General features: G+C 42.5%; 1 protein-coding gene across 2 annotated transcripts; it reads left to right on the forward strand.

Annotated features, from left to right (window-relative positions):
• The first annotated feature begins 813 nt into the window (after positions 1-813).
• On the forward strand, positions 814-20,827 carry hdac11 (histone deacetylase 11). Of its 2 annotated transcripts, none has more exons than XM_079157027.1 (11): positions 814-1,187; positions 1,615-1,674; positions 1,801-1,949; positions 3,543-3,643; positions 4,488-4,604; positions 6,390-6,432; positions 7,403-7,479; positions 8,951-9,013; positions 13,457-13,553; positions 15,639-15,817; positions 18,960-20,827. In XM_079157027.1, exons 2-11 carry the CDS (start codon positions 1,640-1,642, stop codon positions 19,206-19,208), a joined length of 1,110 nt encoding a protein of 369 aa, XP_079013153.1. In that variant the 5' UTR covers positions 814-1,187; positions 1,615-1,639; the 3' UTR covers positions 19,209-20,827. The 2 variants fall into 2 exon arrangements, with proteins under 2 accessions (XP_079013153.1, XP_079013154.1); XM_079157028.1 differs by lacking the exon at positions 814-1,187 and adding an exon at positions 1,438-1,470.
• The last annotated feature ends 3,960 nt before the right edge of the window (positions 20,828-24,787 follow it).

The following is a 24,787-nucleotide window of genomic DNA, read 5'->3' on the forward strand; positions in this document are numbered from 1 at the left end:
ATTTCCTACGGATTGGTAATTTTATTCCATCAATAAGAAGAAAATCTATCATAATCCGGACATTTTCTTTATATATGAGAGCACGATACAAGAAGGCTGCTTGAAGTCATTAACCTTATACCTATCATCCACCAATCTTGTTCATCAGCAACATAACAAATATATATTACAAGGATTAGCCAATCAGATGCAGAAGAGGGGGCTTCACAGTAATGCGAGTGGTGTCAAAAAAATCGATCAAACTACCAAAAACAACAATTCTCGTTCTCAATAATCTGATCTTCAATCTAATCTTTAATACAGCCAATAGGTACCCAATTAGGGTAATGAGACCGGTACCAAGGTTAATCAATCCTCTTCAAGACGAGTCACGATGAAATATCTCTTAAACAGCAAAGAATGACAATAACAGAGAAGCATCATTATAAAAACAATCGGCCTATAATTAACCTGTTCAAAAGCTACTTAACTGAAGCGTTTAATCTACATTGTTGCACAAAGTAAATATTGTTATTGAACAGCTTCATTGATATTGCACGAGTGAATCATCAGTTTCTGCTGAAGCATGTTGATTGTTCAGTGTGACAGCAGCAGGAAGAAGGAGCTCCGGTTTCTCTCCTTCACACCACGAGTGAAGCAGAAGGAGCGTTTTATAAAGCCTGCATGCTGTAGCACAATAGATTTAACAGGTGCATGTATTAGTTGCGCTTTTTGTAGTCCTTCTTAGTTGTAGTTTCATTGGCAGATCTACGTCAGTGACAACCGCCGTCACTTCATAATTACGTAGTTTAGTGAAAGTGAGGTTGTCTTTTCCTAACTCCTCATGCATTCTCCTTCATATCTTTCCTTGATTCCATGACGTTTTCCATCGAGGTCAAGGGAAAGTGGTTAGGAATAGACGTTAGGAGATAACTTTTCGACCGCAGCATTGTGTCTTCTGCTTTAAATGCGCGTGTGCGGTAGCGGCGTAAAGGGACCGAGCTCGCGCGCATTCTACGTACGCAGCGGAGCAGCTGAGAGATACTGAAAACAGTAGAGAAAAAACGTTTTCTTTCTGTTAGCTTGCTAACGACAAAACAAGCCGAGCTTTTAGCCTGTCGGGGAGGACAAACATTGACCGTCTCTATTCATTTCATTAATCTCCTGCAGCTGCTCGGTGACCTGCGATATTCCGCACACAGTGACAGGTGAGACACATCGGTTGTGGCTAGTTTCTGTCCTCTAAAACAGTTCCGGCCCGTTTTATACATTAGCCGTGGTGACGCTTTTATCTTTGACACTGAAATGTCAAAACAAACACGTTTGGAGGCTGTGTCTGTGTGTGTGTGTTTGTCGGTTCTCACGCTTCCTTGTGCAGTTGCGTCTGTGAAAACGTACACATACCATTGCGCATGCGCGAAGAATTGGACTCTTGATTCACAATAGTGTACTGTCCCCTATTCTTGCTTGCGCAGTGACGTTAATATAATGGTAATTTCTACAAACTAGTTGCTAAATGAAATCTTATTTTCAAACAGAATCATGAATGTCTTGAGAGCTGCGGTAAAAATGTACAGTAGTTTTATGTGAATGAATTTAATTATTCGTTTGTAATCTTCTTACTTTCCCCTCCAGATGAAAGTAGCAATGCCTGAACAACATGGCTCACAAAGCAGATAATGAAGGGACAGGGAGGTGAGAAGCAAACGCAAACATGACCGTTCCAAGAATGCTTATCAAGCCACAGGGGAAATAGCTCCATGTAGAATGTAATGCAGCAGTGCTTTTTTTTATTTCTTTATTTTGACATTGTGTTTTCAGCTCCCACCACACTGAATTGTACGCCAGCATCCCTCGAACATGTCTGCCCATCGTGTACCACCCAGACTACAACATCACCTTCATGGGCCTTGAGAAGCTCCATCCATTTGATGCAGGGAAGTGGGGGAAAGTCATTCACTTTTTGAAAGGTAAGAAAACGAGAGACAGAGCGGCAGATGGGAGGAGCGTTCTATCTGCATCTTGTAAAACTCAATGTTACTGCAGTGAGTTGTCAGTGTAGTTGTTAAGTTATTGCACCATTATCTCGATATCAATATGTTGCAATTATTACCGAAGTACATTAAACACCATTATCAAAACTCTCAATCCATGTTCATCACTTTGATCCGACTGGTTTGTATTTTAATCGACAGAAAAAATCAAAAGGAAAATACTCTGAAGTAATGCACTTTGATATTACACAAATATGTAAATAGTGGATATGTAATCATGTTGATCTGTCACCCAGCCCTATTTCTAAGACTAATGTATAGTCAGTACTGGGTCTGCTTTCAGATATGGTTGTTGCTCGACTAATAAAAACAATCCGACGCGTTTGATATATTGGCCCATTTATGTTTTTTTAAATGTATTTTCTAAGGATTCCTGAATGTCTTGGCAGGACATTTCAGTTATATGTTTCAGTGCCCCCTGGTGGAGAGACTATGTAATGGAAATACGATTGTCATTGTGACGTACAGGTTATTAGAAAGAAAAAACGTGTGACAAAATAAAATATACAGACATCGACACGAGAAACTGTGAAACCAACGTTATGAATTGAATATGGATCTGATTTCTGATTGTGGGAGTATTGTACATGTAAGTACACCGTAGCTGTGCCTACAGCGTGTGAATGTTAGATAGTCCTGATGGGCAGGTGGCACCTTACGTACAGTTAGTGTAAGTACAGTTCATCTATCATACATGTATATATGAAAAACTGTGAACAGAGGGATGTTCGAGGAGGAGAGAGAAATAAAAAATGATAATGTTGGTGAGTAAGTTCAATAACTACTTGGATAAATAATAGAAATAATACAGAAAAATATAAAAGCAGTTATAGTAAAGAAAATAAGTAAATGACTGACCAAATTACCTGAAACATATCCTTGGCTGCATGTTTTAATTCAGATTTAATTCTCCGATCAGATTTTCTCCATTATTTTGTGAATGTGGCAAATACCAGATCCCAGTGTGAACCGGTCCCGTTCGTTCATTTATAAGTTGATGTGCAGTGGAAGCCAGCGAATTCTTGAGCAGATGACAACAAGAGAGACACATTTTTAATGCTGGTGCTTTGTGGCGCCATCGTTACAGTGTTGTAACAAAAGTCGAGCTAGAGTGACGTAAAAGTCCCATCAATTCTAAAATGACTTCAGAGATCGCATTGAGAACAATCGGACCTATTTTGCAATTCGAAAAGTCAAAAAAAAGATCAGATTCCATGTGATTTGTGCTGTTCACACTGTAATGGTAAAGAATCTGTCACATATGTGCAAAAATCAACTGTAATTTGTGCTACTTTTTGCCTGCAGTGTGAACGTAGCCTCTGTGTGCGGTGTGCATGTTCTCCCCGGGTTGCCGTGGGTTTTCTCCGGGTCCCTCGGCTTCCTCCCACAGTCTTCCATCCTCTTTCAAATTGCAACATTAGCCTTGTGAAAATAGTTTTGCGCAAAAGTTGTAAAGAAACTCCTGCTCGATCTATTTGACTCCTAATCAAACGATGCCTTTTGTCTCAGAGGAGCAGCTGGTCACCGACGGGAACATCGTGGAAGCGCGCGAAGCGACTGAAGAGGATCTGCTGGTGGTTCACACCAAACGCTACCTCAACAGTTTAAAGGTAGCTTTGTTTCCCCCTCACACCGCCAACCTTTAGTGCACCTCTCACTACGACAGCATGGCGTGTTCACTACAGTTCATCTCCTGTATTACATGCATCGCTCAGTAGTACTGAAGAGCTTCATTAGTTATTACGATGAAATCTTACTGTATGCTCCCATGTAATACTGGCATCAATGTGATTCAAAGAGTTTGTTGTCTGGGATTTTCTCTATTTCACTTTTTCTCCTCTCATGTTGCAACGCATAACAAAGCAGAGAGTTCTCATTGAAATGCACTGGATTCTCCCAAAAGGGAGTTCGTCCTCATTCAGATCAATCATGTCAAGCATATTCCGACCAGTACCTCTCTGGGTCATTTGAGTCAACAAGAACCTTCCCACTTTTAAAGGAACCGTATGTAGCATTTAGGGGCATCTATTGTTAGAAATGAAATATAATACTACTTAGTATGTTTTCCTAGGCGCGTAATCGCCATACAGTCAGTGTTGTAAACATCTCGTGAAGGTATCTTGGTACATCATGGAGGGCTCAAGAGAGGGACCTGTTGTGTACTGTGTTGTGAATTAGCATTCCTCTGTGCTATCCTGTTTTCATGTGAGAGTCGAGGCTCAAGACTAAGCCCACCGGCAGCATTCCGGTATATTCCGGTGCATTCCTTTAGTCAGCTCGGGTACAGCTTTTATATCCAAACCCTGGTGGGCTCACATTGAAACCCTCTGTTGGGCTTTCTGCACTTTCCCGTCAACGAGGTCCATGTGTGGTTTTGTTTTCCTGACAATGGATAGAGTCATAGCCCAGATAAAAGGTCTATGTATATACTGTGTTTATTGTGTTCTTCTTCAGTGGTCTCTGAAGGTGGCAACGATCACAGAAATCCCACCTCTGATGTTTCTGCCTAATTTCCTGGTGCAGCGGAAAGTGTTGAGGCCTTTGCGGACACAGACTGGAGGAACAATAATGGTAGGTTTCTGAGAGCCCCATTCTCTTCATGTCTGTAGCTTGTAATATTAACATATTTTAACCCATCTTCCTTTTAATTGCCCTCATTTGTCATAAGAACACATGTTCCGTAGTATACTGCTATCAAATAAAGGTAGAGTATCTGTTACCTCCATCACAAAATACAAGCTTCTGCAGGTGCATCACAGATCACAAATGCAGCTTCCAGCACACAAACAGCATCATAAAATGAGATCATTTACAGTTAAATACAGATTTTGTAGGCATTTCTACAGCTTTTAATTTCTTAATTCTTAAGAAGAACTATGAATCAGTATCTCATCATATTCTTTAACTTCCTTGTTGTAATCAATCACTGCTGTTTTGTGTGATGGAATACAACCTAAAATTGTAAAAGCGTTAATGAATGAAGGTATTTGTCGGACTATAAGACATTTTATGCAATCTTGCCAAAAAAAACAAATAAAGCTGTGTACCCGCTTCGCAGCAGCTGAGTTGCAGATAGTTACAGCAGTGTGTGTACTGATTACGTTAGCTGTTAGCTGTTAGCCAAACACACCTTCCAAAACAAAAAAAGTGAGCCATCCTACAGCCGGTGATGTACGCAACCAACGTGTTCTAAAGCTTCTTAAAAACACTTAATTCTAATTAAAAAACTAAAGGCAACGTATGCAAGCAATCGCCTAGAAGTCGTTGTATGATACACTTTATACAAACTAGCCAAATCAAACTCACCAAGCTGTCTACCCGCGTTACATCAGTCCAGCACATGGTTCACTCTGCTGGTGTTGTGTTGAGCTCCATAGGCTGTTGCCCACCAAACACTGCTTTATCTCTCATGAAAAACCCTTCTTAGACATTAGGCTACTGTTACCAGAGCACTCGCATAAGAACATAGCACTGGCAGAGCAATGGATATTATTTGACTTTATGATCGATTTGAAGGGCCCTTGAAACTGTCGCTTCCCTGTATGCAATCAAATCTCAACTAACCTCAGAAGAAGAATTAATGAGTTTGAAAATGAGGACATTTTCATTGTGTCACATACTATCAGTGTTTTCCTGACACGAGGTTATCAGTTGTAAATGTGTGTTGTGAAATTGCGTGGATCTCACGGTCAATGCGTACTCCTGCCATAGGAGTCACAGTCTTTGGGTTATTGAGAAGTGAGCAAATCACCATAGCAACAAGTGATTGAGTGGTCGTAGGGCAGAAATGGAACAAACTGACTGATTGGCTAATTTGACAGCTAAACTCTCAGTTTAAAATCATGCTTTTTCATGTAGGCCATTTGGTCCTCTCCCATCAGGACACATCAAACAGCAGCTTTAATGTTACTCATGATATTAACGATGCCTTCTAATCAGATAACTGGGATACAAGCACTCATACGTCTCCGGTTCTCTGTATGCAGATGTAGAAGCTCTGTACCTTCATGGTTGGAGGGCAGAGAAACAGACGCTGTGGTAAACACAAACAGAATTAGAAGTGTTTTATCGGGATCGTTGCCCTGCACTGAAAAGCAGCATTTTCAATGCATCACCTTGAGACATGCTTATAATTTCATAAAGAGAGAGGTTTTTTTTGGTTGTCGTTCAGTAAACACGATTTATTTCTTGTGAGCGCAAAAGCCACTTAATGATTGTCGCTGAATTTTGTGGTTATTTGGGAAAAGGTCATTTTATTTGATACATTTATATTCTGTTTCACTCAGAAATAGTCATCTTTATCCATCTGTCTATGTTGATTTTGAGAATTGAACTGAAATATTTTGTCTTCCACAGGCAGCAAAACTGGCTGTCGATCGAGGATGGGCTATAAATGTAGGTAAGTGAGTTTCTGTACAGATACACTTAATATATAAACTGGACTCAACCGATACACGTCCAATATGTTTCTGTCAGAGTACATTTGTATCCTACAACTTCTTTGCCAAATACGTTTGTGATGGAATGTCATTGCTGCCTGAATTATTTTAAATTAAGTCCAACTTGTATTTTAAAAGTCTGAGGCCAGGCTGCAACCTTTTTCATCCAGATCCTACTACGTCACTGAACTTCTTTTTAGAGTTTGAGAACAGTTCCAACACATTTCCCCTGTCATTAGAGGCCGGGTTGATCACGCAGGAGGTCTTTTAAAAAAAAAAAAAAGCGAGGGCCATCCTTTTATTATTTGTGCCAAGAAGGGGAACAGAAAGAAAAGCTGCATCAGACTTTTACTTTGCACCTCCTGCTTACTCAGCTTCTTTGCACCTTATGTTGATGAATGGGGGAGTAAACTATGAAGATATATAAAGGCTATTCAAATGTGTCTGACATCTGCATATTGTGTGCCTCAACACTACGAGGATGTGGAGGTTGAGGCTGTTCATGGAGGCCAGCCAATGAATGGTAATCATACTTCACCCGTCACCTTCCTGGCTTTTATTAATATTCTTCTCTTTTCTCCGGTTTAATGAACACGAGCACAGCAGGGCAGAGGGGAGTATAACTCTTAACCTGAATGAATGGTTATCATCCCAATTTAAAAAAGTCTCTTTTTTTTTCATCCCTGCTCTGAACATCTCCGCTCTTCAAGCATTTTAGTCGCGTTTGAGCGGTCACGTTCTGGTGTGAATACACCCATTGTGATACCACAGGGGAACAGCGGCAATTTTCATAAGCTGCAATAAACTCAATAACAGCCCTGGGACCAATTACGTCCGTTTTGGAATGATAGACCGCTTTTAGATGTGCAGTGACCTGCTCGGCTCGTCTAATGCCCCTGATATTGAGCCGGTGGATTTCCTGTTTCCCAGGAGGAGGCTTCCACCACTGCTCCAGCGACCAAGGAGGGGGCTTTTGTGCCTACGCCGACATCACTCTGGCCATCAAGGTAAGGCTGAAGCCCGACCGGGCATGATGTTTTTCTCATTGGAAATATTCACTCAAACACCGGCTAGTGGCTAAGCGTTTGATTAGAGGTCTTTTTTGATTAAAGCGAGACCACGTTACTGTTGAAAGAAGAAATAACAGTCTTCCTCTTACGAATCATTCAATAGTTTTGCTGCTACAGCCTTAATTGGTCTGGTATGACCCGTAGCTTATGGCAGGTAATGGTAGCTAATGTTAGCAAACTTAAAGGATAGCTTCACATTATACTAATCGGCATCTGATCAGGCAGAGCACGCTTTTTGTAAACATTTTTAATGAGAGTTTTGCGCATTTTTTTTCACCTCACATTTTTCACAGGAGCGACCTGAACGCCTCGAGTTACACTCAGAGTAGGAAAGCGCCCGCCCGACGTCATTAGCGTTTTTTATTTTTCCTCAAGGCGGTAACTTTGGCTAGATACCCGGAGCAACATGACTTTATCAACCGTAGTTAACATGATCTGAACAGCAGACAGCCAGGAGGTAAATTAGTGCGGTACTTTCGGTAGATTTTGGGTAAGTTGTTTTCATTCATTAAAACTGAGCCGTTAACTACTAGGAAACGTACGGTTCATGGTTTGTGTGAAACTAACGTCGTTAAAACTCATTCATTGGTTGCCTAGCAACAATGACTATTAAAAGGCAGCAAACTGCAAAAAAACATCCAATGGGAGTATTAATAATACTGTTCCAAGATGATGTCACATTCACTCCTGAAAGTTGGTCAACGGGTGCATGCGGCAAAAAAAGCTTACAGGTTCGCTTAACCTTCCATGATTTTGGGCATTACAGACAAGATTAACTAAGCAAAGTCCCCACACACATGAATGGCACAAACATAATTGACTCATACAAATGTGAGACTTAAAAGTGGTTATAGTCTATATTTTATGCATGGCAAAATACATCTAAGTAGGTAAAAGGAAAAAATACATTTAACAGCTGTATCCTTAATGATGGTATATAAATATTTTTGGGATCGTGGGTGTGACATGATTGTGACTTTGGTCAAAATTGCCACACAGCCCAGCACTGTTCCTGGGGGCTTGGTCTCACTTATCCTAGAATTGCCACAGTGGCTGCTGTTCAGCCAACGTTACACAATTTGGCTTTCTTCTTTTTGTATTAATATTCAAAATCCTGCAGCTGATGGACATCATGCTTTGCACGTTCGAGTTAGCAGACAAAACAGAAAGGAGTCATGTGTTTAAATGCACCTATTGAAGAGGTTCCGTTCAATAAAAGTCAGAGTAAGACCACTAACCAGAGGATTGATATGAGCTTAACCAGGTTATTGTGGACATTTCTGCACTTCTACTCAAATGTAATTTAATATCTAAAGTGGGGTTTACTCTGGAATCCCTTTGAAAGAATCCAAACTGTGAGTGTGTCATCTTCAGAGAGAAAGCAGACATTTTTCCGTCTGTCTTTCAGTTTCTGTTCGAGAGAGTGGAAGGCATCTCCAGGGCTACCATCATCGATCTGGATGCCCATCAGGTGAGCCGATACCATCACCTCTCTCTCGCTGTGTCAATGTGCATCGCTGCTTAGGAGCTGACATTGATGATAAAATACCCCCAATCCCACCCCTTTTTACCGCAACGCCAATCAATGAGGCTCCCCCGCGGGCCAAATTGGCCCTTACTGTCATATTCAGTGGAATGTATCTGAAAAATATCTCCACTGGCAAACAGCTGAGTGCAGGCCAGGTCTGGGTAATATTGGACTATCACTGGGATATCTGCAGTAATGTCACCTACTTGTATGTTTGGGCTTGTTTACACTGTGATGTGTTTTTGAAAAAAGGGCTGCAGTACCACTTTTGCTATTTAATTCATTGTTCGATATGGCCTGTAGACCCATCACATTTCATCATCATTCGGTGTGCAGGGATGTATAGTTGGACACAGTCCTATTGACCAATGTGATTGTCTCCCATTGACTTTAATTAAGAAAAGATGTGTTGATAAATTCCCCGTTGTACCAATGATAATTGATTTTTTTTTTAATTGATTTTTTTAATCCAGCAAAGCCAAAAGAAACTCCTGAAATAAATGAAAACGTTTCACAAAGACGAAAATCTTTATCAAAAGAAATCTGAGCTGTGTTTGTTTCTTTCTGAACTATAAATACAAAAAAAGCATATCACCCATTTTGCTACCGGTTGAGGATCTTAAAATGTCATCTTTGTCCTTTCATTGGCTAGAATGAAGTCATTTGGGCCATTTTCCGTGCTGTATTGACTGGGGAAACTGTACTCTATGACTTTCTCAACAACTCAGATGATTTACTTAGAGCTATGCTGAGGGTTGTAACTTCTGTTTTAGTTACAGTTGTCTGTTCATTTGAGAATCAATTCTCAGGTTTTGTAAATGTATTGCCATTCAAGCCAATAATTTGTATTTTTTTCGCGGCCTGGAATAAAGATGAAACGTAAATTTTGTCCCAACGGCAACTGTACATTATAAATGGGTTGCATTAGCAGAAGCCCTGTGGTACTGCAGCACAGCTAAACTGGGATAAGCTTCATAACCGGGATACTCGTGTCCATGTTAACACACCCATTGATGAAGTCTCAAGTTTCCCGAGGTCAATGTCTGTATTCCAGGTATACAGCTGTATTCATCTGGGGCTATGACTCGTTGGTAATGATGCACCGTTACCTATTGACACAAGCAGGGGATCAATACAGATGCGGAGTAAATAATTCATGAAGAGCAAATCTGCATGGAGATGGGCCTGAAGTGCCCCTCTCAGCAGATAATTGGGAACGAGAGAAATATTGGGGATATGCAGTAAAATCCTAATTACAGCCCCGAAACATAACACTTAAAGTTCTCTTGCCCTCATGTGAATTAAGATTAAGGCCTAGACAGCTGTGTTGCTTTTTTACCGAGTCAGCAACAAAACAATAATGATACATTTTTGGTTCAATTTCTGACAAGCTAGGCTGGATCCCTGCTGTGAAGGCATATCTCTGTCTGTCTATTGTGAGCAGTGTATACAGTGAGTGTGATAAGGCACCCAGAGGATGATTTTATGAGTCAAATACATTTTTACCTCCACCGTGACAGAAAATGTTACTCTTCACCATAATAAAGGCAAACAGTGATAGTTGACCTTTCCATCGACACTGGGTGAACAACACACATACCGATACCAATAATTGAACTGTACGGACTCACTTCTGTGGCACATTCTAGGGTGGTAGATATCAAAAAGTGTCTCTAAAATTCTGTCCAGTTGATGTATGGATGAATAATCAGTGGAGAATCATAACTTGCACTCACACCTTACCTTAATCGCAAATAGATTACTTTGCTTTCTCTGTCAATATAGCATGCAGTGAGAAATGAATGCTTCAATTGACTACATTTACCACCAGCACTGATTGGACGTTGACATAAAAGGTGCTAAATTTCCTTTTTAAAGAAAGTCATTCAGTGTATTCTACTCACTGAAGAGCAAATCTGCATGGAGATGGGCCTGAAGTGCCCCTCTCAGCAGATAATTGGGAACGAGAGAAATATTGGGGATATGCAGTAAAATCCTAATTACAGCCCTGATGACAGGGCTGGTAAAAAAATCATGATCAAACATAATTTTTTTTCTATTGCACTGGCATTAATGCCATCATGAGAATACAATCTTTTACTGTGTGATCGAATGTCAGCTGGTTGAAGAGTTACCATGATACCAAAACAACACCGGCGAGGAAATAACCTCAGTGCGCTTTGAGTGAACACCAGTTTGCCAACACAGAGAGAGAGCCCTCTGTCAAGGATATAAATAAGGAGGACTGTCAAGGATATAAATAAGGAGGAGAGGATAGCCCAACATTGTCGGATGAACCAGTGAAGTTTGACGACTGGAACTGGTAGAGATTGGAATGCAAGACTGAATGAAAATGGTGAACAGGGAAATGCAAAACCTGGGTATACCAACAGGTTTTTTTGCCAAGAGTCTCCCATGACAACAGTGGAGGCAATGGAGGGGAACATCAGTGGGTACCTGAGAAGATGGGCAATGGGTCCCAAAAACCTTCAATGGCATTGTCATATAGCTCATGAACCAAGCTCTAACTCCTGATCGGGGGGGGGGGGGGGGGGGTCAGTCGAGGAATTTAAGGTAACCACAGTGAGACAAGTGCTACTGCATGGACGTCAAGGTCAACACTGCTGGCATAGAGGTCTGCACAGGATGGAAATGTTCAGCTAAGACAGCAATTTGAGAGTCCAGGTTGCACCACAAGGACATTGTGGTGGCTGTAACGACTGGACAATTGGAAGTCGGATGCATTCAGCAGCCAAGCTGAGGAAAAGGCCAAATCAAGGGAGAGGAGGGAGTTGATGCAGTCAGAAATCCAACACATGGTCGAGGAGGGAAGACCAGGGAAGGCAGTTAGAATGAGGCAGCGAGGGAAATGGACACAGTGGGAAAGAAAGTAAGATCACTTCACTAGTGATGGACACTATTCTGTGCGCTAGGATAAGGTGCGTACGCCTTGTTTGCAGGGGTTTGAAACTAATCAATAGCTGATTATTACAAAAAAGCATTATGAAGAGAGAGATGAGGAGGCTGGTGGGGATGGAGAGACAACGAGGGGTTCCAACTCGGGACGCTACTGATGATGATGGTGCAGACGGAGAGGGCCAATAACATGCTGTACCAAAAAAAAGGGTGCAACCAAATCATCAAGTTTGGAGCTCCATTGCAACAAGTGAAAAAGTTAGTTTGGAGCCCTGAAAGAAGAAGAAAGCATTGGCTGTGAAGAGAGTCCGAGGTAACGTGTTAGCATGTAGAGGAGCATATAGTGTAAACACATGTATTTACACATAATGTCCAAGCACATTAATTGACACGAGGTTGGGGTGGAATATACGACATGAAACAATATAGGTTGGGAAACTAAGCCTGTCACAATATCAGATTTTCACAATAATGAAATTATTGTGATATCTATAGAATATAAAATTCAGTCAAATTCCTCTTTAAATAAATTAAGTGGCAGTGTATCTTGGACTTTGGCCGCCTCCCTCTTTTTTTTGTTGTTACAAGGGAACGGAAGTTACCATATTATGACTGCGAATGAGTAACATAGAGACGCTGCATATGGCTCTGTAAGCAACCTGTCGGAACAGAATGCTGAATAAGACATTTTTAGGCAACCAAAATGTTACAATTAACTTTCATGAAGTGAAAACACACTGTGAAAGGGTTAAAGTTCTAAGTTGAAAATGTGGACAACTCCCAGACCGAAAAACGCTGTGGTAGCAAACTGTCAATCACAATGATGCCAAGGTAGCAAGGTAGCCCCGCACTAAAGCGTCCCCTGCTTTATGGTCCATTTGACTCTAAATGGACCATCATTTACTAAATGAACATCATGCTGTATTGAAGAAGACTTCAAACTAGAGATTGAGACCATAAACTCATGTTTACTATGTTTACCTAGGTAATAGATCAAGTGAGGAAAAAGGGTAATTTTCTTATTTTTGCAACCAGAGGAGTCGCCCCCTGATGGCCATTAGAGAGAATGCAAGTTTAAGGCACTTTCCCCATTGGCTTCACTTTTCAGAACCGCAGGATGCCGCCTGGTCAGGATTGCCCGTGAGCAGAAAAGAGGCCTTTAAGCAAAAATGTCAGGTGCAACCATGCTCACTGAACTTCTGAAATGATCTCACACTGCAAACTGGGTCTGGTTGTGGTCTAATGCCTACAGCTTTGTATAGATTTGTTGTTGTGCTTTTAGGTACATTGCAGGGGCAATGGAAAAAAACTGATTAATCCAACTTAGGTCTGCTAGAGTTTCGAATACTTTTTAATTAATTGCCCAATCCTTCACAATGGCAGTATTTTATAATGTCACCTACTTTGTACACAAAGTGCTTTTGTTTTGTTTTGTTTTTTAACGAGTTTTGTGTTTACACTCTGTCGCAGGGAAACGGACACGAGCGCGATTTCTTGGACGATGGGCGAGTGTACATCATGGATGTATATAATCGCTACATATATCCTGGGGACGGGTATGCCAAAAGTGAGTGGTTGCACCATCAGGTGTTTTCTCATAGTCGCTTTTTAACCTCTGTGTTCCTAAAAAGAGAACCCTTTTGTATTCCTAGAAATTTGATATGATTGAAAGGAAAGTTCACCCCATATCAAAAATACATATTTTTCCTCTTACCTGTCGTGTTATTCATCAATCTAGAGTTTTGGTGTGAGTGGCCGAGTGTTTGAGCTATCTGCTGTAGAGATCTCTGCCTTCTCAATATAAAGGAACACATGGCTTGTGGTGCTCGAAGTGCCAATAAAGGCCTTTTAAAAACTCAACAGCAACAGCTCTTTCCAGAAATTACGACCCGTTTACTCAAGATAATCCACAGACCGTGTTACTATTTTCTTTCAACACTACTACACCTGGCAACGGTATCACTCCACAGAAGGAAGTGTGTATCTGTACTCGATACCAAGCGAGCTAGCTAACATTACAGTTAGACCTAGGAGGATGCCATCAATGTATACATCTCGCTCTGTCACAAGCATGGACTGTACAAGAGGTGGACGTAGTCATAGCGACGTCACCCATTGGTTTGTGGACTGCAGTTTTGAAGCCTCAAGTTTGTCCGTCGCCATCTTGGCTTTTTGGAACCAATGAACGAAATTTCCCATATTATGACTGCGGAGGAGTGACGTAGAGACACCGTATACGGCTCCGGTAGTGGCAGCGACCTGTCAAATAGCAAACACCCTGCTTTATGGTCTGTTTGACTCTAAATGGACCATCATTTACTAAATGAACATCATGCTGTATTGAAGAAGACTTGAAACTAGAGATTGAGACCATAAACTTATGTTTACAATGTTTACTGAGGTAATAAATCAAGAGAGAAGTAGAGTCATTTTCTCATAGACTTCTATACAACCTGACTTCTTTAGCAAGAATGCAGGTTTAAGACTTTCCTCCACGAGTAGATGCACGCTTCCTTCTGTAGTTCGGTAGAAAGAGAATAGTTCCTACAGTACATGAAACTGCTCACAGAAAGATCTGTGGATTATTTTAAAGAACCGGGTCATGATTTCTTGAAAGAGACATTGCTTTGAGCACTACAAGCCGAAAGCAATCTTGTTCTCATACATTAAGAGAGCAGGCAGACATCTCTACGGCAGATATCTCACACCAACACAATCTAGACTGATGAATAGCACTACAGGTAAGAGGAAAAATGTGTATTTTTCATTCTGGGGTACTTAATGTGTCATGTGTATTCTGCTCCACACTGCTCCTGATGTCTGGTTGGAGTGGAGGGGGCCCCCTCATCCAGTTCTGGTCCCTAGATGTCACTCAGATTTACCTCTGCACTACCCCTAGCTCTATTAGCACTTAGCAGGAAATCTGTCACACAGGAGTCCACACAACACTATAATCATGGCTTTTATGCACACTAATCTGTCACTACATTAAAGCTGATCCGACAGTAACCACATGTTATGATTGCGCCACAATTCTAACAACTGGGGGACGAAACGTCACAGTTAAGACAATTCTCCCCTGTCCGTCGGCTATCTTTCGCTCTGCAACTAATTGAATTTTGTAATCGTCTCTACCCCTCAATAAAGTGACATAAAATGTACATCCTGGCTTGTTTAAGATAAAAAAAAAACTCCATTCTCCATATTTTTTATCCAAGACACCGTTATTTCCTTGTGCTTTCAAAGACCAAAACTTATACTTTTTGGACATTTTTTTTTTTTTCCTCTTTCAAGTCTTCTTGGAAAAATTACCCAGAAATCTCTTTCACATGATATTGCATTGCTCTTTCCTGGTTTGGCAGCTTAATACTGTTTGAATTTTAAAACATTTGGTCTCCTAATTACCCTTTTTCATCATTTGCCATTAATTATTTGAAATACACATATTCATTCAGTAAAGCTTTGCTTCAGATTTACACAGCTGTGCGTTCTATAGATAGAGAAACACAATTACCTACCTGAACATTACATAAGAATTCACCAAGCAGAAATTCGCTTTTTAAGCCTTTACTCTGCCTGATGCATGAAATCTTGCAGATATTATTAGCCTTTCGTACCTATGAGGGTGTTCGTGATGTCTCCGTTCCTCCAGGAGCCATAAAGAGGAAGGTGGAGCTGGACTGGGGCACAGAGGACTCGGAGTACCTCCAGAAGGTAGAGCTCCACACCGAAGGGGCGCTGAACGAGGTCCGCCCCGACATCATCGTCTACAACGCGGGGACGGACGTCTTGGATGGGGACCCCCTCGGAGGACTCTCCATATCACCACAGGTGCTGCATCAGTACACTTCACCCAGAATGTTAAAGTTGAGCAATTTCTTTCACCGATAGTCTAAAGACATTTGTTTTGTATGTATTACCATTAGAAAACAGTTTGAACCACTGAAATGACCCATGTTGGGCGCAACATCAGAGTAAGCAGCTTTAGGAGTTGAGACAGATCAAGTAAACAACAAGTTACTTGAATGGCAAACTAAATAACACAAATGAATGACTTAATTTAAAGCCGCGGAGCTCCCGTCTGTCGCTATTCAACAACAGTATGACAGTTGTGTCCTGCAGTGTTACACGCAGCAAACAGCTGCACAACTTCCAGCCTCCTTAGAGGACACCATGAGTCAGACATTGAATTCACTTTTAATCAAAATGGCTCTATCCTACAACAATAAATAACCTGTATTGTTATTGAGTGCAAAACAGGTTACTTCAATCTTCCCGACAACAGACTTCAGTCTGACCTGTGTTATATAAAATAATCTGCACACCTGATCGACATGATGGACTGATGTGTAGTTCACCCTAGCTAACGTTAGCCCAGCTCCTGGAAAAAGTTGCTCAGCTGGTCTGAAATGGACTTCACACTTTGCACTCTGAGCCGGGGAGCGTTCACCACGTTTGTGTGGATAACGCTCAGTTTGGCGTTAGCATGAGCCTCAGATAGCTGAACCATAAAGCCACCAAACAACAACTTGATGCTTCGGAGTTGGTCAACAAGACGGCCTCAGCGAGCAGAGCGAGGCACGCCACGACTTCTTTCTTCCCCGGATGGCAGGGTGGTGTGTTTGTTTTACAGCTGGTCATCTTCTGCATTATAGGGTCATCTGTTTTGAATCTGTTAAATAATTAACAGCAACTAACCGATAATCCATTAATCATTGACATCCCTAGTTTCTTCACAACGTTCTTCTGGAGATGGGATGTTCTTCACCAACATGCTCTTTGGGAGTTGCAGTTCACTTCTCGCCTACTATAACATTGTTTGTAAAAACAATGAAGGAGACTGTAAACCCTGCACGCCCGAAATAACTATTCCACTTTCACAACTGTCACAAAATAAGTGAGCGTATCTTCTGTATTTCAGCTTTAAACTTTTGTTGCATTACTTTCGCTCTTGGTCTCGTTGTATCTTTCCGAAATCAACTATCAACTCTTAACAGTGGTTACACTGGCAGTGATGAGAGAGAGAGAGAACAACTGTCAATATTAGGCAACTATACTTCAAAACTCCCTCAAAATGATTCCAAACACAACTACCAATCTTTGTGATTTGTGTTCATTTTGGTTGCCATTACATTTGGTTGCATTTAGATGTCATTACATACAGATTACTGTTGACTAAACAGTTCTTTATCTGCAGTGCTGCGGTGGTAGGAGAAACGTCTGAATGTGGAGGTGGCAGGCTCAGCTGTGTCGGGTCACGTGAGCACTTTGTGCAGCTGATTTGTCAGGAAATCTGAAAGCATACTGGGAGCAGATCCGCATGAGCCAAATGTGGATTTATTAGTTCCTGTGTGTAGACATACCCTGCTAGTGATCCCGCAAATTCCAGAGAATAATTGGAGCAAATAAGGCGGATCTGCAGAATGCATTAGTGGGGATGGTTTGCTGATGTGTGTTGCAGAGAATTTTGGGCTTGTATATGGCCTGAAATAGAATTTAAAAAAAACGTCTTGTTGCAGTTAAGTAACTGTTATTTAAAGTTGTGGTTGAACATGTGTTTCTGTCATGCTGAATAATGTTCAAAATCCGTCATTGTGCTACAAATTGCTCCCTAATCAATGGGATTTTGGACACAAGCTGTTCCCACTTTCAATCCCGAGACAAACAAGAATGTGTGTTTCTTTCCTGAGAGGTTTGCTGCTCCACAGTGGAGCGGTGAGATGTATGAACAGGCCTCCCCTCTCTCCTCAGGTGAGGAGGGGAGCGTGGGTAGAAGCATTTGACAGCAGCCTGACACAATTCAGATAAGTTACTGGTGCTATTCAACAGGGTTGGGCCGGTGTCAACATTTTAATAACGATTTGATATTAAGCCAAACACAGGACAGGTAAACCATATTGTACCACTAGGTGCAGCAGCTTGTCAAAAAAACGAGACTGGCTGGTCCACCTTAAAGGTCAGCCCATGTTGTGAAGCTGTCGCTTACATCGAGTCTAACCCCGTTCACTTTAATCAGCAGGTGGCAAGCAAGACACGCAAGTTGACTAATGTTACGGGCCGCAATATTCCGAATCCCTCTATTGTGACTACCTAACCCGAACCAACCCTAATGCCTTAATCTAACCAACCAGTTCTGAAAAGTGAAGCCAATGCTGAAGTGCCTTAAACCTGCATTCTCTCTACTGGCCACCAGGGGGCGACTCCTCTGGTTGTATAGAAGTCTATGAGAAAATGACTCTACTTCTCTCTTGATTTATTACCTCAGTAAACATTGTAAACATGAGTTTATGGTCTCAATCTCTAGTTTCAAGTCTTCTTCAATACAGTATGATGTTCATTTAGTAAATGAAGGTCCATTTAGAGTCAAATGGACCTAACCAATCTAACCAAGGACGTACTAGCCAATCGGAGGCAGAGTAGGGTGGGTCATGCCTTCGCCATAGCAGGATTTGTAATTTAGGTTACGGGCCGCTGGGCTTGCAATGCAATGGCTGGTGGAAACCCGTCGTTGTCGTCACCCCAAAATAAAGACATGAACCTTCCGGTAAACCAACACAACGTGTGCCGTCTCCCCCCCGCCAACCTCTACTGAAATTTGATCTCCTTGACTTTGCGGGCCTTGTCTCGGCATTAACTGCGCCAGACACCAGTGGCTCCATTAGTCCTCCTATAAACAAACATGATATTATGTTAAAGACATTGTCAAATTGCTTATTGCATGGTGACGTTATTGCATGGTGACGTTATTGCTAATACAAAACAAGCTGGCTTTAGCACCATGACGGCACAGCCATGACATCGGCACAGGTTGCTGATGTGGTCTACTTTTTGAAGTTGCCAGCACACATAACGATGACAAATGCAGGTTCAGCCAGTTTGCATAAAATCAAACGACAGGGGAAAAATGGACCCAACTGTACCACCTAAGGCCCCGTACTCACCGACCAGATCTCTTCTCGTCCCTCTCTGCCAGGGCATCATAAAGAGAGACGAGATCGTGTTCAGAGCCGCCAGGAGACGGGCCCTCCCCATACTCATGGTGACGTCTGGGGGGTATCAGAAGAAAACCGCTCGCATCATCGCCGACTCCATCCTCAACTTGCACCTTCAGGGCCTGATTGGAGCAGAGGCCCTGGAGGGGGAGGGCTCATCATCATCATCGCTGGTGACCAGCATGACGTTTAGCTCTGGATCCGTTGGATCGAAATTCACTGCTGTCTGAGACGCTGTCATCCTGGCATTAACACTCACATGTGCGTCATCCACAGCTGTGACGTTTAACGGCACTCAAGTAACTTTATATTGAACAGTTCTATGTGTTTATTTGAGAGTTGTGAACTAACTAACATTAGTTTTGGTAATTAATTGTTTTAAATGTTGATGTATAAGTTGGGAATCACTCAAAGGGAATAATCCTTCAGAGACAAAAGATCCTACTGAAACAATAGCACTCTCCTGATCACAGTCAAGTTCTCCTCTGCCACAAAAAGAGTTGGTTACATTTTCATCAGTTGGACAAAGATGGGTTTTATGTTTAATGGATGTTCGGGCAGCGCTTTAGAGAAGTATTCTGTCATCTCAGGAAATGTAATAATGTCATTTGTGAATGATGCGATACATTACTAGTCCATGAAATTGTAAAGAGGTTTGACATTCTTACATATACATGGGTTAATTATTAGGTGAGACACGAGAGGATTGCACATGAAAACTAATGTGATGGGGATATTTAACGTGCTTACTGAAGATAATGTCTTCTTCATTCCTCATTGCCGTTTTGTTTTATTACTTCAAGTGTAAAGTGTTTTTCTTCTAGATATTGTAATCATAAGAGTTGACAAAGTTTCATTAATCAGTTCAGCTAATGACTTTTTGTGTTTAAAGCCACTCAATCTTTAGAGTTTATGCTTAAAGGGTGCCCGATGTGATTTTTTTCCCCCCAAAGTTACTAAAGCATTTTGTCTCTTAAAGGGCCAGTGTGTAGGATCTGGCGGCATCTCGCAAAAAAAAAAAAAGTCCCTCGGTGCGTACATCAGACGCCGAGGGCCACTGACCAAGCTGCCGTGTGTTTGTCGAGTCGGGAATGAGAACACTTTGGTTGCACACCTTGCACAGTACAACAAGACATGCACTGCTCAGCCGCTGCAAAGTTGTGGAATGCAAAGAGAAATGCAGACATCGGATTCCTCATGCAGTGCTGAGTAAGCGTCGGAAAAGCTCAGGGAGAACAGACGAGACGAAGCTGTTCACCAAATTAGAAGAGACGTTAATGTCGCTGTGAATGTTTTAATAATGAAATCCTCTGTGGTCTCCGTCTTACATTGCATTAGATGTGTTTTGCAGCTGGCAGGTGCCGCTGTAGTGAGTTTCCAATGTACTTTCAGACAAATTATCTTCCACCGCTCTGGTTGAGCAAAGGTTTAAGAGCAGGAGTGTCACTCAAAGGGTTAAAAGGCCCCTTCTTTGAAGAGCATGAAAAGCAGTGTTCGGGTTCTCATGTTGGACATGTTCATAATGAAACTGTGAGGGGGGGGGGCACATTAGGTGTCGGTGCTAATTAGCCTTTGATCTGGCGCACTGCTTTTGAATGCGGCTGAAAAATGTCTACCTTTTTAATTAGGACTCTGAATATATCACTTATTGTATGCGGGGCCTGCCCTTAATGCCATCCCAGATTCCAGCTCATCAGCTCCTTTCTGTGTCGTGCCAGCGTTTTCAGTTGAACGCTGCGTGCCAAAAACAACACTGAAGTCTTCAGAAGCTGTACTGTACTTCTTTTAAGGGTGTGTTTGTGCTGACATCAAAAGCTACTTCTATGCATCCATACTGACATTGAATAAATCCATGACAACCTAAACCTAAAGTGTCTGTTTTGCCTTTTTTTTTTCTTTGAATTTGTTGTACTGCCTGGGCTAAAAGTATGGTATGTTGGTTAAGGCTGCTGCTATGTAGATCACACTTTCTCTGACTTTTCCCATTTAGTGCTGCTTGTCCCATAGGGGTGTTGCTAAAACCCCGCCCCATATAGTGTCATCATCCCACAATCAGTAAGAAAACATCTAAGTAAAGCCCCTTATGTCATTTAGAGTCTCTGATGCCTCCCGTTTCAGGTCATTTTCTTAGCTAGCCTATGAGTAGTTTGTTCATTGGATAGGTGAAATTGTAAAAGGCCCTTTCATTTGGTCTGGTTAGACCTCTGCTCACATTGAAGTTGGGCAGCGTCATGCTTGGAATTAAATCATCAAACTCCATGTACCAATGAGAACCAAAGGTCAGTCATTTGCTATTAACGACCATGCACTATATATTTTTTCTTTTTTACACACAGTCAGGAACACTCTCGTTATAGATTTTAACCATTTATTGCAACAAATGGAATACAGTTAAACTTGGCGATAATGGCTCCGCTCTTTGAATGCTCCCCGGATTAGCCAGCAGCTACTGAGCTAAGACCGGGAGCACGAGCAATAACCCCCCTGGGTTTACAGGACAGTGGTACATTTTTTTAAAATACATTTCAAACATTTGCCAGAGATGAACTAACAAAGAGGTGGAGGCTGTGGTGGAGGAGGCGAAGCTTCGCCAGCAGTGTGGTCTGTAGCAGCGTAGATGTAGAATGAATCAGTGAGAAGGAAGCCATATTTAAATAAACCTCCGTGAAGTGAGAGTGGGCTGTGATTGGTGCGTGGCCGATCGGAAGCTATGATTCAATCGGCTGGCTGTCAGCTGGTTACAGCTGGGGCGTATAACTTCCGTGTCCTGCATGAATTTACGCTAGCTTCATTTATAAGACAATCTTATAATCTAGCAGCTGACTATTATATACACTCAGCGGCCACTTTATTAGGCACACCTGTTCAATTACACAAATAGCTAATCAGCCAATCACATGGCAGCAACTCAATGCATTTAGGCATCTAGACGTGGTGAAGACGACTTGCTGAAGTTCAAACCGAGCATCAGAATGGAGTAGAAAGGGGATTTAAGTGACTTTGAACGTGGCATGGTTGTTGGTGCCAGACGGGCTGGTCTGAGTATTTCAAAAACTGTCACGGGAATGCAAGGACTAGGACTCAATAGCAAGACCACAGGAGATAGAGTCAGGAAAACAGTCTTTATTGATCACAGCTGATTACCGACAGGAAGGACTGTGTGGAGCCCGTGGTCCGACACAGCGTGCAGGCCGGATCGACGGTGTGGTACCCGTGGTCCGACACCGGAGGGCAGGCAGACTGACGGTGTGTGTCCCGTGGCACGACACCGGAGGCAGGCAGAGCGTCGGCGAGACGAACTGTTGGAACACAACAGAGGAACGGGGGACTCCCGGACCGTAGGGGCGAGACGAACTGTTGGAACACAACAGTGGAACGGGGGACTCCCGGACCGTAGGACACCGGAGGGCGGACGCTCGAGACAGCAGGCGATGCAGGGTTGAAGCGGGTGGAAGACGGGACGAACTGACAACCCCAGACTGCAGGACCAGGGTTCTTATAGTGGCAGGGGAAAGGATTAGTGTAACTAGCGTCTGGTGTGTCAGCCTGTGAGAGGTAATTGGCTGAGTGGCTGCAGCTGTGCACCAGTCAGGGGTGTGGCTATGGGAGTGACTGGAGGCAGAGGAAAAATCCCAGAGCACATGGCACAACACAACAAACAGGGAAATGACAGCCAAATGAGGAGAGGAGATTGGGGAAAACCATTTGCCTTCTCCACCTGCAGATTCTGGCAGACAGTTGTAACCTTAACTTCCATCTCTAGCCTCCTCCAGCAACCAAAGCCTCCGCCTCCACCTGAGGATCAGGTTGCAGCTTTTACTGCCAGAATCTACAGCCTCCTCCACCTGCACATTCTGGCAAACAGTTGTATCCTAAATCTCCATCTAAAGCCTCTGCCAGCAACCTACATTTGCCGCCTCCACCTGCAGGTTGCTGGCAGTCAACTGTATCCTAAATCTCTGCCTACCGCCTCCACCTAAAGTTCATGTTGCAGCCTTCCAGAATCTGCAGCCTCCTCCAACTGCACATTCTGGCATACAGTTGTAACCTAAACCTCCACCTCCAGCCTCTGCTAGCAACCTGCAGTTGCCCCCTCCACCTGCAGATTCTGGCAGACAGCTGAGGTCAAACCTCCACCTTCAGCCTCTGCCAGCAACCTGCATTTGACTTCTCCACCTGCAGATTCTGGCAGACAGTTGTAACCTAAACCTCCACCTTCAGCCTCTTTCAGCAACCTGCACTTGCCGCCTCCGCCTGCAGATTCTGGTCGGCAGCTGAAGTCAAACCTCCACCGACAGCCTCTGCCAGCAACCTGCATTTGCCTTCTCCGCCTGCAGATTCTGGTCAACAGCTGAGGTCAAACCTCCACCTACAGCCTCTGCCAGCAACCTGAAGGTGCAGCTTCTGCCTGCAGATTCTGGCCGCCAGCTGACGTCAAACCTCCACCTTCAGCCTCTGCCAGCAACCTGCATTTGCCTTCTCCACCTGCAGATTCTGGCAGACAGTTGTAACCTTAACATCCATCTCTAGCCTCCTCCAGCAACCAAAACCTCCGCCTCCACCTAAGGATCAGGTTGCAGCTTTTTCTGCCAGAATCCACAGCCTCCGCCACCTGCACATTCTGGCAGACAGTTGTAACCTAAATCTCCATCTAAAGCCTCTGCCAGCAACCTACATTTGCCGCCTCCACCTGCAGGTTGCTGGCAGTCAACTGTATCCTAAATTCTGGCAGACAGCTGCAGCTAGAACCTCCACCTACAGCCTCCTCCAGCAGTCTACAGCCCTGGCCTCCACCTGTCGATTCTGGTAAACATCTCCAGACTCCTGCTCCACCTTCATCCTCTTCCAGTTCCATCCTGCAGCCTTCGCCAGCGACCAGCAGCTTCCATCTACACCTACGCCTCACCTCAAGACCCAATGGATGAATTCCTTCTGCAAGATCTGAGCATCAGAGATGCCTCTTCCTCCTCCTCATCCTCCACGTTGACCACCAATCCTGCTCTTCTCAAAGTTAAATAAAGTCCATCAATCTCTGCCGTCATCAGATCAGATCATTTGAGTCCACAACAATTAGCATCAAACAGATTCCTTCATATTTGAGATCTCAGTGGATTTGTGGGATTTTTAACACAATTTTCTCATCAGACACTTTTCTCATTTTTATTATTTGTTTTGCAGTTTGCCAGCAGCTTTCTGTTATTATTAGTTTAAATGAGGAATGCTAAAGGTTTAACATAAAGATCACAACTTCTTCAAACTTAGAAATATCAATTGTCATCATTCAAAGTAAAACCTTCAGTTGTAGCAACAAACCAAGCCAGTCCTCATACTTCACCGACAGTGATCATTCATAATATAAAACGTCTCGTTTTGATTCAGTACAAAGTGAGAAATAATTATTGATACTAAAGCTGAACTAAATAGTTGTAGGTTTAACTTCATATCACACATTTTTTTACATTAATCTTCCAAGTCATGCACTGTTGATATATATCTTTAAAATATATAATATATATACAAAATATAGAAAAGTCTAGTTTTTATTCAGCACAAAGTGAGAACAACGTGTCAGAACAGATTGTAATTTCTACGTTTCTGAAATGAGATAATGTGTTACAAACATCAATAACACGTTATAGCATAACTTTATGAGTTTTAAGTGAAGTGACAGCACTGTAAGTTATTAGCTATTGTATGAAAGCTACTATAACACACTAATAAGGACTTATGAACAGTATTTGACAGCTGTGAGTGAAGTGTGAGACCAAATACAAATTCACAATGATGATCGGAGACATGTCAAGTCTTT

Source organism: Pholis gunnellus (genome assembly GCF_910591455.1).
Source record: "Pholis gunnellus genome assembly, chromosome: 3".
Lineage (NCBI taxonomy): Eukaryota > Metazoa > Chordata > Actinopteri > Perciformes > Pholidae > Pholis > Pholis gunnellus.